Below are 14,749 nucleotides of genomic sequence, written 5' to 3' on the forward strand. Positions count from 1 at the left end.
TGGTTAAGTCTTGGAATTTTAGCACTGAACACATGCCTGGTTTCTTAAATGTATATGCTTTAATTATACTTTCATAAATGGAACCGAGCCAGTTTTAGCATGCTAACATGTGCTTTTTCCTTTCAGTACAATTATCAGAATCCGTGGAATTATGGACAGTATTACCCTCCCCCTCCAACCTGATGGGAAAATATATCAGATGGAATGTATTAAAAGTATGAAATTATTTTTTTTTAATGAGGGATGTAAACATAGCATAAGCTTGTTGTATTTGATAACTTGTCTTCCTGTTTTCTGTGTAACATGATTTGTTTAGTAATAGGGGAAAATGTCACTTAGTAGCTTACCACAGATACTATTTCCTACCATTTATAAAATTTACTTTTTATTGGAGAACTATTTTTTTGATTTTTTGCATTAAGTGGTCTAGAATTCTTTTGCAATGGATTTGCAACAGAAATCCTTTGTAGCCTTAAGGGGTAGGAAAAAAACTGACTGGAAATCATGTCAGTGTAGTTCAAGATACTGAAAATATATAAGGGCTGGTTATTAAGGATTTACCTCCTCTGTAAAAAAAAAAAAAAAAAAAAATGGATTTTTAACCTTTAATGACAAGGTTTTGTCTGTTTCAATTATCCTTGTGAATTTGGATTTAACTGCAGAAAAGATACACTATTAAATACTATGTCTTGGGATAGAGATTATAAATGAAAAAATGGAGTGTTTGCATCCCTTTTAAAAAATGAAAATCATATCAAAAGTATGTTGTTTCAGGAGACTTTGTATTTAGAATATTCATGTAAAACTTGTGAGCAAGCTTTCATTTTGATCAAACTGATCATCTTCATTTTTGTAATAAAACTTAAGACTCCTTAACTAATTGTTATGAATTTATTTGGGGGCAGGTTCACCTAACAATATTAACTTTATCATTATTAGTGGACCACTGGTTTTGAAGTATACTTTTCTTGAATTTAGCTAAAATCACACCATTTACAGCTTTTTGCTCCGTTTCTCTGCTTGTCTTCTCATTATACAGGAATATTTATTTAAAGAGGAGTGTGCCTCTGGAAAAGCTGTCTGGACAGTTTTACTATAACTCCCTGTTTTGATTAAACATTAGTCCTGGTTAACCTAATCAGAACAATTATCGATTAACAACAAATAAATCAAGACACTGAATACATTTTATTGAGCCTTTCAGTTTACAACATGAGGTAAAAGGAAAGTCAGTTCTCTTTAACCAATATTTTACACAGCTGTAGTAAAATATTTCAAACTTTAGGGAATTATAATGGATTACATATATTAAAAGTTGCGGACCGGGTAAACAGTATCTGCATTCTTGAATTTTCCAGTTGACTCTTCCGTTACAATAGTAACCAGTTCTAATTAGTTACATAAATTTCTTCAAGGCCATGTTTTATTGTTGCTGATGTCTTTACATCTGAAGCATTGCTATTTCAGTCAATATCCACTAATTCCACTTCAAAAATGAGTTTTGCATTTGGTGGAATTCTGTTGCAGAAGTCAAGGTAAACTTGATAAAAATTGCTTCTTCCTTCACTCCCAATATCCTCAGTCTAAAATTAGCATTATATCTAATGGATATTTGGTATTAACCTCAAAGAGAAGGGCTTTATGAATGACTGAGAGGCTAACACATACTAGCCTAGTGGTTCCCCAAAGTATCTTTGTGAATGGTGATCATAACCTACTAGTATAGGCTGACAAGACAAGTTGAGTTTGGACTAGGATCTTCCTTACCTGGATGCCTCACCAGTACTCCCAAATTAGCCACCCCCTAATGAAGATGGTTACTCAGTGCTTTAAAAAAAACAAAACAAAAACAAGGACGTGATTTCAATCTAGCTGGGTGTATAGGTTATGTTAAATCAAATTTCGTATGAGGTAGTGCCTTATATTTGCTGTGATTTTTAAGATGCCAAGTTCAGAAAAGTGTTATTTTTACCTGATTGGTTTTGAGATGCTTCCCATGAGAGAGAGGCAGCTGTCGTTGGGCCATCTAATTTTGATAGGCTTAGAAGAGGGCTACATTCCTAAATAATTTTAACTAATACAAGTGGAGAGAACTTCCAAGTTTTTTAAAAGTTACTTTAACTAATCCAACTAGTACAATGGGAATGGAACCAACAAAAGAAAAAACAACTTCTCAGTTATTGGATTGTTCTGATCATAATGGTCAGGAGCCATGTTTATTTTTTTCTTTTTTTTTTTTAAATTTTCACAAACTGGGCCTATCAGAAAAGTACTGTCAGTAGTAGTAATCACAGATGCTTACACTATGGTGGACCCATGGTCCCCTTAAATTTCACAACCAGTAATCCCCAACATATGTTCCATTTCTAAGCTTTGAGTACCCATTTAAATGCCTGAAATTATACTGCAGCATAAAATTACCATGAGCCATATTTATATCCTATAATTTGCTATAGTTGTTTGTACTGGACATCTTAACTCCTTTAAGTAAATCCTTCAAATAGTAACAACTGCCTTTCAAAGATGAAAACGTAAACCTCACAATTTAGCTCTTAAAAATCAAGAACTGATTTCAAGAGGACAAAAATGTAAATTCTATTCTAGCTCAGGTTTGGATACTTTGTACTACTAAGACATGTTAACTCCTGTCTCTATTGGAGGTGTCTACACAGAAGCATCTAAGTATTAGGAATACTGGTCTGGACATGATTCCTGATCTGGAAATTAACCTAGATAGCGTCTTTTGTGCCTTCAGGTGGTCTTCATGTTTTTGTTTGTTTTTACTCACAAAGGAGAAAAGGATACTTGGCATCAGGCTGTCCTTTCTTTCCATAAGCCCATTCTGGTTCAATCTCTAGTCGAGCCTTTTCTCCTTTACTCATGGTCAAGAGTGCTTCATCCCACTAAAGGCAAGAACATGAAATAAATACTAATGATAATTTGCAAAAACTACATGTAAATCTAGAAAACAGTATATACCAAAAAGCATTCCACTACTGAATTTCATTATATTCTAAGGTAATGTCCTTGGGTGAATCTTGGTCCTTTATTTCCTCATTGCAAAAAAAAAAAAAAAAAAAAAAAAAGATGTATTAATTTTAACTAAACTCTACCCCCAATGTGGGGGTAGAGATCTTCATAACTCCAAGATAAAGAGTTGCATGCTTTACCAGCCAAGGCAGCCAGGCACCTTGGGTCTTAAAGTCAGTTACCAAAAACAGTTAAATCAACAGATGCAAAGATATGACTAATATCATATACTCTTGTTGAAATGTCAGTCACATAAAGCTTAAGGGATAGAGATCTGTTACATAATGGCAACTAAGAATATGGTTCACTAGAAGAAATACACAAGCAAATTAGTCACAGGAATAGAAAAATTGATCAGTTTGGTATATAGTTCGTATCAACTAGGTACAATCAGGTAGCAGTTAAGGTTATTTTCAACTAAACCTTTAGTTTGAAGATGTTTTACATGCTATTTTAGGCTCTGGATACGATTGAGTTGTATTTTAGGACTTATCACAGTACAAAGAATAACATTGAGGATTCTCATAAATGCATGTGAATAGGTATGTCAGTTACAACGTTTGATGTTGTGAATAAAGACCATTTAATAATAAATGGGCCCTAGAATGACAGCTTCAGTGAAGCTGATAATCAGTGCTACTATCCATTACCTCCTTTTGTACACTGCAGTGGTCACTGCAGCTCAAGCCTATCTTCCCCTTTTCTCAAAGTCTCCTTCTGTTACCTCTCACAAGAAGGGGTGGGTAAAAAAGGCATCCTTAGGTTTGAAAGATTTTCTGGTGTTTGAACCTCAATTGTGCAAGGTGAAAAAACTCAGAACAAACTCTTTCTTCTATGAGTAATTCAGTGAAACAGGTATTTTACCTTTCTCTACCATGTATAAGTAGTACAACTATGTAACATTTTGCAAGAATCTTAAAAAAAAATTTTTTTTTTAATGTTTATTCATTTTTGAGAGCGCAAGCAGGGCAGGGGCAGAGAGAGGGAGACAGAATCCGAAGCAGGCTCCAGGCTCTCAGCTTTCAGGACAGAACCCGACGTGGGGTTCGAACTCACGAACCAAGAAATCATGACCTGAGCTGAAGCTGGATGCTTAACTAACTGAGCCACCCAGGCGCCCCTACAAGAATCTTAAAGATAAATTTAGAAAGCCAAACTTTCTGACAAAGAATTACTTTACGAAGAAAAAAAATATTAAAAGGGGCAGGCATTTAATAACATGAGTCTCTACTATATATTATGTGCTGCAGTTAAGCTTATTTGTTTAGCAACCTTGAGGAAGGTTGTACTGTCCATAACTGAGACCCAGAAAAATTGTGCCAGATCAGTTAGCAATGATAGCACTTGATTTGTTAGACTCCAAAGATTTTTTTTATCATAGCCCCAATCCTAATTCTTTATGGCACCATACCACAAGTAGCATGTGCCAGAACATCTGTTGATTCATTGCCATTTTTTACTTACTCCTCTGATAACTTTGCCTATTCCAACCTTAAAACTTAAAGGCTTGGCGTTCTTCTTCTTCTTTGAACCTGTAAAACAAATTTTCCTTAAAATGCATGATGAAATTAAGTTTCATTGGAAAAACAGTTGACTTAAGTCTTTAAATTGATTTTAGAATTTACTATGCATTTGAAAAGAAAATAAAAATTCAGAAAACTCAAGAAAATTCTATCTTTACATATAGTTATGGTCTAAAAGGTAGAGGAGAGGGACCTATATTTACACCACTAAAACAGCACACTATTCTCCCTTTTACATTGAAATATGAAAGCCTCACTTTGGGACATTAACCAAGTTTAGACTAAGCTTCCCTATATTTTGCTTCCCAATTAACCAAGAGATATTTATTCACCCAGCCAATAGTGAATTGAAGACCTCTTCCAAGTAAATCACAGGTGCAAAGACTTCTGGAAAAATTGACAGCCAAGAGAAAGGTACAGCCAACTGCTCATGTACCACACAAATATTTTGCAATGCCTTATAGCTAAAAAGGTAAGATTACATTTAGACTTACTCGTTTGAATATTAGTATCAAAAACAGTCCCATCCTGTAGTGTTCCTGTATACCAGCAGTGAACAACATCTCCCTTTTTGGGAAAGTTGGTTTTATCTCCTTTTTTAAGAACAGATTTTACATATTTTGGTGGACCCTAAAAACAGAAATAACACACAGAGTTATTAACTCATATCCTTCTTTTTTAGAAGGATGACCAAGAGAATTCTAATACTGCCAACTGAGACCCAAGTCTGGTCACAGAGTTTCAAAGATTTGGCAACAAACTATTTTCCTTCTGGTTCACCTCTGAGTTAAAAAAAAAACCCACCAACTCATTGCAAGTCTGTGATGACAATGTTAGTAAATAGCCTCTCTCTAATTTCAAATAACTTCCAGCCTCTCTGGAAACCAATGTTCTTTTGACAAAATTCTGTTAATTAACAAATCGCAAAATAAATCCTGTTATTTTCTAAGGTCAGAAATATCATTACTATTTAATTCCTATAAAATCATAAGGCATTAAATAAAACACTGTGACTTTTTTTTAAAAAAGATTTGAGTTGTTACCAATTACGAACATTACTGAATATTTTATTATATCCAATTAGAATGAATACAGTATGCTCTATTGGTTTCTGAACTTGAAAATAAATTCACACAATGAATAGAATTATCTATAGAAATTACCATAACATGGGGTACCTGGGTGGCTCAGTCAGTTGAGTGTCTGACTTCAACTCAGTTCATGAACTCACAGTTCATGAGTTTGAGCCCTGCATCAGGCTCAATGCTGTCTACAAAGAGCCTGCTTAGGATCCTCTGTCCCCTCTCCCCCTTCCCCTACTTGTGCTCTCTCAAAAATTAATAAAACAGGATCATCTGGGTCTTCTTTAAAAGTTAAAGGCTTAACCTAATCAGCAGTGATTCCAAACATGTGAGAAAAGCAAGTTTTTATTACTGATAAACTGAAATGTAAATGGATGGTAAGTATGGTCAGTAAAGGAGCAAGAATTATTTGTGCCGGGGCTTTGTTATTGCCTTATAATTACTAACGTCAAATACTTATGTGAACTAGAATAATGCAAAAAAACCATTAAATTGGTGATTATGGCTCAGACTTCATGGTGAAGGTGCCAGTCTGTTCATGGATGGCATCCATTTCTGTGTTTCACAAAGTGTCTTACAGACCACTCATTGCTTAGTATTGTTACCACTGTTAGAAAAAAAGGGGTCTACCTTAATTGTTTCGGAAACACTATGTTAAACAAAGTTAAATATACCTCTATTCTGCATGATTTCTCAGAACTGTCATCAGCTAACATGCACTGTGAATCTTCAAGGAGACAGAAAGCACAGGTTTTGATGACGCTATAAAACAACCTGGACCTTCTGGAACCTATATAACACACTTTAAGAAATGCTGTTCTAGTTATTTGATCTGATTTTGCGTTTCACTGCAAGAACCTGATTGGTTTATGGTGAGAGGTCAGATCAGTCCCAAGGCTATACCTGAGTTATATGCTTGAATGGACCTGGCTTTAAGAAAATTTCTTAGCTTTGCAGCAATTTCTTTAGTTCAGAATTTTGAGAGTAAACATTACGATTTCAGTTAAATGGATAACATCATAGCCTCTAAACATGAAAGTATGTTACATAATTATTACTATTATCCTTTCAAGAAATATTTGAACATGTTCTATGTGTTAGAAATTGGAGATACATAGGGTGCAGACAGGGTCCTGACCCTCACTCTAGAAGAGAATATAGTCATGTGTATAATTACGTGGGTTATGAGACCTAAAGAGGAAGCACAGGGTGCTAAGATGCGAAGTTTATAACAGAGAAGAGCATTTTCACAGCAGGGAACAGCATGAAAATAGTATAGTCTGCAAGGGAGTAATGAAGGAGACAATGGGATGAGATGAGGATGGAAAGATAAGTAGCATAAGTTAAGAAACTGTTTTGTTTTAAATCTTCAGGTCACTGAACAGCCAATTAAGAGTTTTAAACACAGAAGTTATAGAATCAGATTTGTTTTTTTGTTTTTAATTTTAGAGAGAGAGAGAGAGAGAGAGCACGCAAGCGAGAAGCACAGAGGGCAACAGAGGATCCCAAGCAGGCTCCTTGCATAGGGCTCAATCCCATGAACCTGGGATCATGACCTGAGCCAAAATCAAGAGTCCAACACTCTACCAACTGAGATACCCAGGCACCCGAACAGATCACTGTGACCTAGTAAGGGATGGATATGAAATCAAAGTGGAAGTGGGGAGACCTGTTAGGAAGAGGTTAGTATAGTAGTCTGGATCTACACCAGATATAGTTTTGAGATACATGTACTGCAAAATCAACAGAATTTGGTGATGATTAGATGCAGAGGAACTGTACAGGATGAATCTCAATTTTTAGCTGAAGTATTTTTAGTCATTTCTGACTGCTGAGCCTGAATTCCTGCACCATCTTGTATTTTCTCCCATCCAATATTCATTCCTACTTGAAAACTTTAACATTAAACACATAAAAGAAAATATACTGACGAGGACTGACTTATTTAAAGTCCAGTAAGAGCTATTAGACACGATTCTTTACATTAAAATAAATAAGGCAGAGACAAATAATATAGATACCATGTGCTACAGGAATTTATGCAGTTAAGTATAAAGTCTGGGATGGTGAAAACTTCAGAGGAAGTGATGAGCCCATGACCTGGTTCTTAAAAGTGACATTGAATTGACAAATAGGGAGTTAAAGAGAAAGACACATTAAATAAGAAATAAAAGTATGAGAGTGAGAAAGGGCAGTTTAATAGGCAACGAGCAGACATTTGTGGTTAAAGAAGAACGTTTCTACCGAAGTAGTAAATATGGAGCTGGGCAGACACCGGAAAACTTTGAATGCCAATAATGCTGTCCAACAGAAATACAATGAGGACCACAAATATGATTTTACGTTGTCTGGCTGCCACATAAAACCAACACACTCAAAATAACATGTCAGTATTTAATCAATATAAAAGATAGATTATAAATTCTTTTGTAAAAAAAAATACCAAGCTTCTGAAACAGAGTGCGTATTTTACACTGAAAGCACATTTTAATTTGGAGTTGCCACAAAGTGCTCAGTAGCCACATAAGGCTAGGGACTGCTGTATCAGAACAGCACAGTTCTAAACAGTACAGAATTACTGAAGACTTTTGAGCAGGGTATGGTTTGCAAAATACTATTTTACTTAAGTAAAACTTACGCATTTTACTAGAATAAATATTTTGGGGCTAAATGGAGGAAGAAAGAGAATGAAGGCAGATCAATGATTTTTCCAATACTTCAGGTCTGAGGACTTGGAATGCCTGAGAATCAAAAAGGAATGAAGATTTGAAAAAAAGATTTCGAAAGATTTAAAAGGTTTGAAAAGATGTTTGAGAGCATTAGTCCTGAGGGAGACATGAGAAGGAAAACATTAAAGATTCAGGAATCTTTAATTCTAAGGTAGGAAGAAGAAAATGGTTACAACTATGTTAACATTTTGGTAAAATAGGAGTATAAAATGATACAATGGTGAAGGAGTATGAGGACTGAGAACTTGTGGGAGAAGTGTCCAGTAGTTTATGTGGGCAATGTGATGAGGAATGCAGCAAGAGATAATATAAAATTTGCTGAGTAACAGTGAAATTAGAAATCATGCTTGGCTGAGGGGCGCCTGGGTGGCGCAGTCGGTTAAGCGTCCGACTTCAGCCAGGTCACGATCTCGCGGTCTGTGAGTTCGAGCCCCGCGTCGGGCTCTGGGCTGATGGCTCAGAGCCTGGAGCCTGTTTCCGATTCTGTGTCTCCCTCTCTCTCTGCCCCTCGCCCGTTCATGCTCTGTCTCTCTCTGTCCCAAAAATAAATAAACGTTGAAAAAAAAAAAAAAATTTAGAAATCATGCTTGGCTGATATGAAGCATGAATTTATGCCAAACCCAATAAACAGCTTATGATTATTTTTCTTCACAGTGTTCACTCTGCAGCTCCAAAGCACACAGAAAGTAGACAGCAGGAATCAGCCGAGTATTAGCTATGGAATCCAGGTGCTAGAAAGACAGTCAGAATACATAACTGGGTTCAGGCCTGCCAGTTAAATAAAATGAAAAGAGGTCTTTAAAAAAGGGATATGGTTTAGGATCCTCACAAGATCTCTTTGAGAGTGTCTCCAGCCCTTACAACCTTTTATTTGTAACTCTCTTTTCCTTAAGCTCTTAATGATATACTATCTGCTGCCTTATCCCTCCTTTATTCTAATTTTCTGGAAGGCAAACTGTTTTGCTAATTGCTTTTGTAATCCTTTTAGTAATTATTATACCTTTATTTACTTTAGTAGCTGCTCAGTGTTTGCCCAGTACAATATCTGTCAAATCTTGGGGCGCCTGGGTTGCTCAGTCGGTTGGGCGTCCGACTTCGGCTCAGGTCATGATCTCGCAGTCCGTGAGTTCGAGCCCCGCATCGGGCTCTGTGCTCAGAGCCTGGAGCCTGTTTCAGATTCTGTGTCTCCCTCTCTCTCTGACCCTCCCCCGTTCATGCTCTGTTTCTCTCTGTCTCAAAAATAAATAAACGTAAAAAAAAAAAATTAAAAAAAAAAATATTTGTCAAATCATATTGGATGTGATAAACCTCAAAACTGCTTTAGTGTGAATACATATCCATAAATATTAATTTGTGCTTTTCAATCAACAGGAAAATACCATGTAAATTAACTAGCTTTAGTTGTATAAACTTCTGTAATTCTGTACCTGAACTTATACTCTGTCCACAAATATCCAAATGCTATACACCTTCATCATTAGGTCACACCTCTTTATAAGACCTGAGGAATATTATTATTACTATTGGATTATTATCACTGATACTAATTGCTAGGAATGAGTGAGCTTAGTTAGCAAGGTATTATCAGAAGTGTTACGATTGTAATTATTCAGCTCTACTGTGGCTGTTCTAAGTGCTGTCCTTGGCTCTACTGAGGCTGTCCATTTGCAGAAATGGTTTAATATGGCTCTTCAAACATTTGTACCAAAATGTAAAAATCTGTGTTGGGAAAGATGAGACAGATGACTCCATACCCTGCAGCCAAGCCTGGACTATATCTATTGCCAAGGATAGCGTGTACATTAGAAAAAGCTAAAAATAGTCACAGTGAAGTATCTTTCACTCAGTCCAACTTGGCTATATAATCAGGACCTTAAAATGGCTTTGGAAGCTCAGAAGTTCTGGTCAGACATAGAGGAAATATAAAATACAAAGCTAGAGGTTTTACAGGAAAGCCTTATACTGTAAAGTACTGGTTCTTAGGTGTTTTTTATGATTTAGTATACCTAAGAGGGAGAATACACTCCAAATCAGTGTTTGGTTCACTGAAAAGTGCCCATATCCACCACTCCTTACTAGGAGAAATCAGTGCTGTAAGCAAATACTTTTATCAAATTCACATTAGAAATAAAATAATATTCTACACAAACCTCATCCAGAGTCTCTTCAGACTTGGTTTCTTTGGGTTTATCTTCATTAAGCTTCACATTTTTCACCTGCTCAGACACTTTACTTATACTTTCAGTACCCTTGAAACGCTGTAAGGAAAATGTTCACCATATTCAGGACAGGTTAAAAGCTAGAAGGGACATCTAGATTTTCAACATTTCAATTGAATGAACATCTGTGCCATGAATATAGGCTACTTTATTCAAATGTAAATAAATGGAAACTGCCTAGGAAAAATCTTCATTTTAATCAACAAATATGACCCTCAAAGTATTTTACAAGATAAATTCTGAAATGAAATCTTTAGAAAAGGCAACTCAGACTCATATATGAATACCATTCACAAAACTCCTTAATAATGACTCTTTGCTTTGTCATTTCAGAATGAACAAATACTGGAGAATTTAAAATTTGTTTTTCTAAAGGCTCAGCCTCAGTCTGAGATTTTAAATTCATTGGTTTAATCTGGAAATAGTTTGGATTTTAACTTTTCAGTGTGCTTAGTTGTCTTAATTTAAACTATAGGGAATTATTTTTAAGAATTTGGTTCCTTTTAAAATATCAAAACATCCTCCCATACTACAGATGAGCTTTGCTAGATTTGACAGCTAGTCCACTTATGACTAGAGTTAAGAAAAACTGCAGGTGGAAAAACTTAAAAACATATTTTGGGAATAAGTTTAAACCTTCTTTTTGCAAATAAAATATTTGAAATAATATTTTGGTAATAAAATGTAACAATACTCACCTTACTTTCAAAAAGATGGTTATAGGCTGTAACCAAATGGTCCTTGTTAGCTGTCTTAGCCACATTTTTAATGTTTCCTAATAACTTATGTTCTGCAAGAAACTACAAAAAAAAAAAAAAAAGCTGGTTAGAATAATCTCCCTCACGTAATAAGGGTCTAAATGTCAGAAAATTCCCTTTTATGTTAGCAATTATGCCTTCAATAGAACTACTAATGACAGAAGAAATGAAATAAACATATTTATACCCTACTTCATAACAAAAAGATTTATGGAAGATTAAAAATATTACTTATAAAAATTGACAAGAGTGGAACTATAATATACAGAAGATCACACTGTTGCATTCTAACCCTTTTCCTTCCCATTATGGAATTCACAGAACATTTATACAGCAAGTACACTCTGGTGACTGGACAATGCTGCTACCGGTAGGCCATGGCCCTGGGAGCCTCAAACCATTGGGCATAGCTGTCTTGACAAATCTGTAACCCATTCTTAGCAGACCAGGAAGCATTATTAGCTAACGCTGGATATATGGTGGTTAAGTATATAGGCTGAGGAGTCAGATCATCTGGGTTAAAATCCTAGCTATCTGATCTTAGACGAGGGAGTAAGTTTTCCTAAAGACTCCATTTCTGTATCAGAGTGGAAGATTAGTAACAGCATCTATGTCAGAAGGTTGTTCTAAGGACAAATGCAACAATCCACTTAATGCCTTTTATGTACAGCCTGTCACATGGTCAGAACTCAGTATTAGCTATTGGGACTAATAACATAATGTACTTAATAATTCAAAGTAATATAATTCCATTTATCTCAAATAAAAGACTAAATTGGCAGATGGACAACAAAATACTACTATTGAATATTGAGTCATCAAATTGTAACTTCATCTCAAAATCATGTCTTTGTTTTCCTTATTTTATTCTGCTTCCTTTTCTGCCTTCTGGCCCTTGAATCATCATTTTTGTTACTTTCTCAAAGTTCTTCTGGCATCTTCTTTTGATAAGGCAGCTTTTCTAATACTATCACTATTGTATTTTTTTCTCCTCTGCTTTTTCCTCTTCCCCTCTTAGAGAAATGTTCTAAATGATAAAGGTGGCTGGGGAAAGGCTATTTTGATTAAATGGAAGTAATAAGTTGCTTTAGCACTCTTGTGATTTCTTTAGCAAGATTCCAAAAAGAAATCCAAAATATATACATCTCCTTGATATCTTATGATCAATAGAACAGTGATTGTCAAATATAGGTTTAAGTATGTGAATGAATACTGGATAATATGCACTCAAAAGGTTAATGCATTAAAAAATACTCTGATAATTCCAGTCTCTTGAAATTGTCCCATGTGGGCCAGTTTGAGGTTAGATTCCACATTGGGATGATTTGTTCTGTAACAATTTGATGAAGTACAGTACTGAGGCATTAAATGTTAACAAATGATATGCCTAGTTTATTCTATTGTTCCAATTGAAATATGAACTGACTTAAGAGAAAATAATTCCACTAGAATGGCATGGTCTTTCTTTTTATCCTGTATCCCCAAACACTAAGCGTAGTTCTTGCTATCGATGTATAAATATTTGCTGATGTCAGGATACTTATTATGGGTGTATGGAACCGGAAGCTAGAGAGTAACTATATCTCCTCCTCTTCAAGACACTTCAAAATGAAAATAAAGTACAATCCTCACAGAAGCCAAAAAAATTTTTTTTAAATCCAAGTTTAGAACTTAAATTAAAAATTGTAGAGAAATCATACTGCTGCTTCTATTTCCCGTAAGTGGGGGGGATGCAGCGAGCACAAATTATACAGTAGTTCAGCAGTTTAAGAGAGGCATGGTCTTAATTTCCAAAGGGAAAAGTCTGACCAAAAAAACAACCCAAAAAGCAAAAAAACAAACACTTATGACCACAGTCAGTTAAGATGGAGACTATATTGAAAAATGCAGCGCGTACAGTATAAAGAATGCCAAATACATTTCTTAAGTTTGTTTATAACAATGGGAGACACTACCCTAAATGCGCATGTAACTCCCCTAAGTATAAAGGGTGAAAAGGTCATGTGAAGAGTCGAAATTTTAAAAAGTTAACCCGCAATCTACAGATTTTTAAAAATTACACGCACTAGCGTTCAGTATTTAGTAACTGATGAGAAAAGCAAATTGCACATACCGTTCCCACAAAAATATTCAGAATCCTCATTTCCCTAATGGCCTACTCCCCTGTAAGGGTCTCATCCAGGTCCCCAGTCCTCAGGCACTAGTCCCAACCCCCAGTATCTCCTGTTTGTTTTTGCTTTCTTTTTTTCAGGGTTTCCACCCTCACTCAACGCGCCCAAGGAGGTTCTAATTATGCAATTGCTGCCTGCCTGCCTGCCTGCCTGCCCCAAGAAATAAAGCCATTCCCTCCGCCCAAACGAGGCAGCCCGGGAAGGCGGGAGCATGGCTCCGCGGCGCACGCAAGGCCTCTCCGGCCTTCCAGGCCACAGGCCGCGGGAGGACGAGGGCGGGGGCACGGAGGAATACGGAATGTACGGGCATCTCCGGGGGGGTGAGGCGTCCCTCAGCAGCACCAGCCCGGCCGCCCCGCCGCCTCTGGTACCGAATCTGAACCGTGGTCCTGTAGAAACTTGATAATGTCCTTCTTGGGGAGCTGCTCGCTGCGCAGCTGCTCCACGGTCCAGGCCCGCTGTGGAACAGCCGCCGCCATCTTCCCCCGCTGCCTCTGCTTTACTGAGCCAGCCCGCCTCGGTTCAGCATCGCCCCGCCCCTGGGGCGTGGCGTGGGCTCCGCCTAGAGCTCGGGGAGGCGGGGTCACGGCGCTACCGGTCGGGATTGGGGCCGGTCCTTGAGTGATGTCAAGGCTGTGCTTTGAGGGCTTCTTTGTTGAGTCCGGGAATAAACCAGTTGATGGGGTCCTTGTGGCGGACTATGCGGATGACCTAAAACTGTCATCTGCTCTTAATTGGAACCATTGTGAGGTGACCAAAGTTGGTAGTGATTTTTATTTACTAGCCATTACCCCCATTTGTGTATTACCGACGGGCTTCTATGCCTTTAAGGCCTGTATATTACCTGGTTCAAGAAAACAACAGCAGTCAGAATCTAATTTCATTCTATCTAGTTTTAGCCTAAAAATTCACACCTGAATTGGCTTGTCCATCAGAACAACATATGCCCCACCATCTCCCTTTTAAAACTCACACAAATTAAACTAAAATACAACTTTTCACTTTCCCTGCCCAAGAAATAAAAACACACGAGAAAGTTTGTCTAAAAGCAAGTTCAAGAAACTTGAGCAAATAAAACGATGTAAAGAAGCTACACGCAGGATACTGCTTGCTGATGAGGGTGACGTTATCAATGTTCAAAACAACTTCAGGTGAATGTACTTTTTCTCAATACACAAGGAAACAAATTTAGAGAGGTTACTCCAAGTTGCCAAGGTTTAGAGTGAAGTCGGGAATC

General features: G+C 36.8%; 2 protein-coding genes across 7 annotated transcripts in view; one reads left to right on the forward strand and one right to left on the reverse strand.

Moving 5' to 3' along the window:
* Window positions 1-876, forward strand: part of PRPF39 (pre-mRNA processing factor 39) — a 39,583-nt gene extending 38,707 nt beyond the window's left edge. For all 5 annotated transcript variants that reach the window (XM_032593706.1, XM_030319023.1, XM_032593707.1 and 2 more), the window contains one exon: window positions 127-876. In XM_032593706.1, coding sequence (XP_032449597.1) covers window positions 127-183 — 57 coding nt within the window. In that variant the 3' untranslated portion in view covers window positions 184-876. The remainder of the gene's footprint in view (window positions 1-126) is intronic.
* A 293-nt stretch (window positions 877-1,169) lies between these two features.
* On the reverse strand, window positions 1,170-14,028 carry FKBP3 (FKBP prolyl isomerase 3). 2 transcript variants are annotated; one of them, XM_030319029.1, is made up of 7 exons: window positions 13,884-14,028; window positions 11,282-11,383; window positions 10,515-10,622; window positions 5,048-5,183; window positions 4,495-4,562; window positions 2,806-2,903; window positions 1,170-1,518 (listed from the first exon to the last, which is right to left on the reverse strand). In XM_030319029.1, the coding sequence occupies exons 1-7, from the start codon at window positions 13,989-13,991 to the stop codon at window positions 1,464-1,466; spliced, it is 675 nt and encodes a 224-aa protein (XP_030174889.1). In that variant the 5' UTR covers window positions 13,992-14,028; the 3' UTR covers window positions 1,170-1,463. The 2 variants fall into 2 exon arrangements, with proteins under 2 accessions (XP_030174889.1, XP_030174890.1); XM_030319030.1 differs by lacking the exon at window positions 13,884-14,028 and adding an exon at window positions 13,455-13,709.
* Window positions 14,029-14,749: the final 721 nt, after the last annotated feature.

Source organism: Lynx canadensis, chromosome B3 (assembly GCF_007474595.2).
Source record: "Lynx canadensis isolate LIC74 chromosome B3, mLynCan4.pri.v2, whole genome shotgun sequence".
NCBI lineage: Eukaryota > Metazoa > Chordata > Mammalia > Carnivora > Felidae > Lynx > Lynx canadensis.

Excerpts from the sequence above, each read along its gene's own strand:
- FKBP3 (XM_030319029.1), bottom strand. The coding sequence starts at position 13,991 with ATGGCGGCGGCTGTTCCACAGCGGGCCTGGACCGTGGAGCAGCTGCGC. Across the intron at positions 5,184-10,514 it reads CTGAAGAGACTCTGGATGAG|GGTCCACCAAAATATGTAAA; the intron begins GTTTGTGTAGAA and ends TTCTGTTTTTAG. Across the intron at positions 2,904-4,494 it reads TAGGCAAAGTTATCAGAGGA|TGGGATGAAGCACTCTTGAC; the intron begins GTAAGTAAAAAA and ends TCTTGCCTTTAG.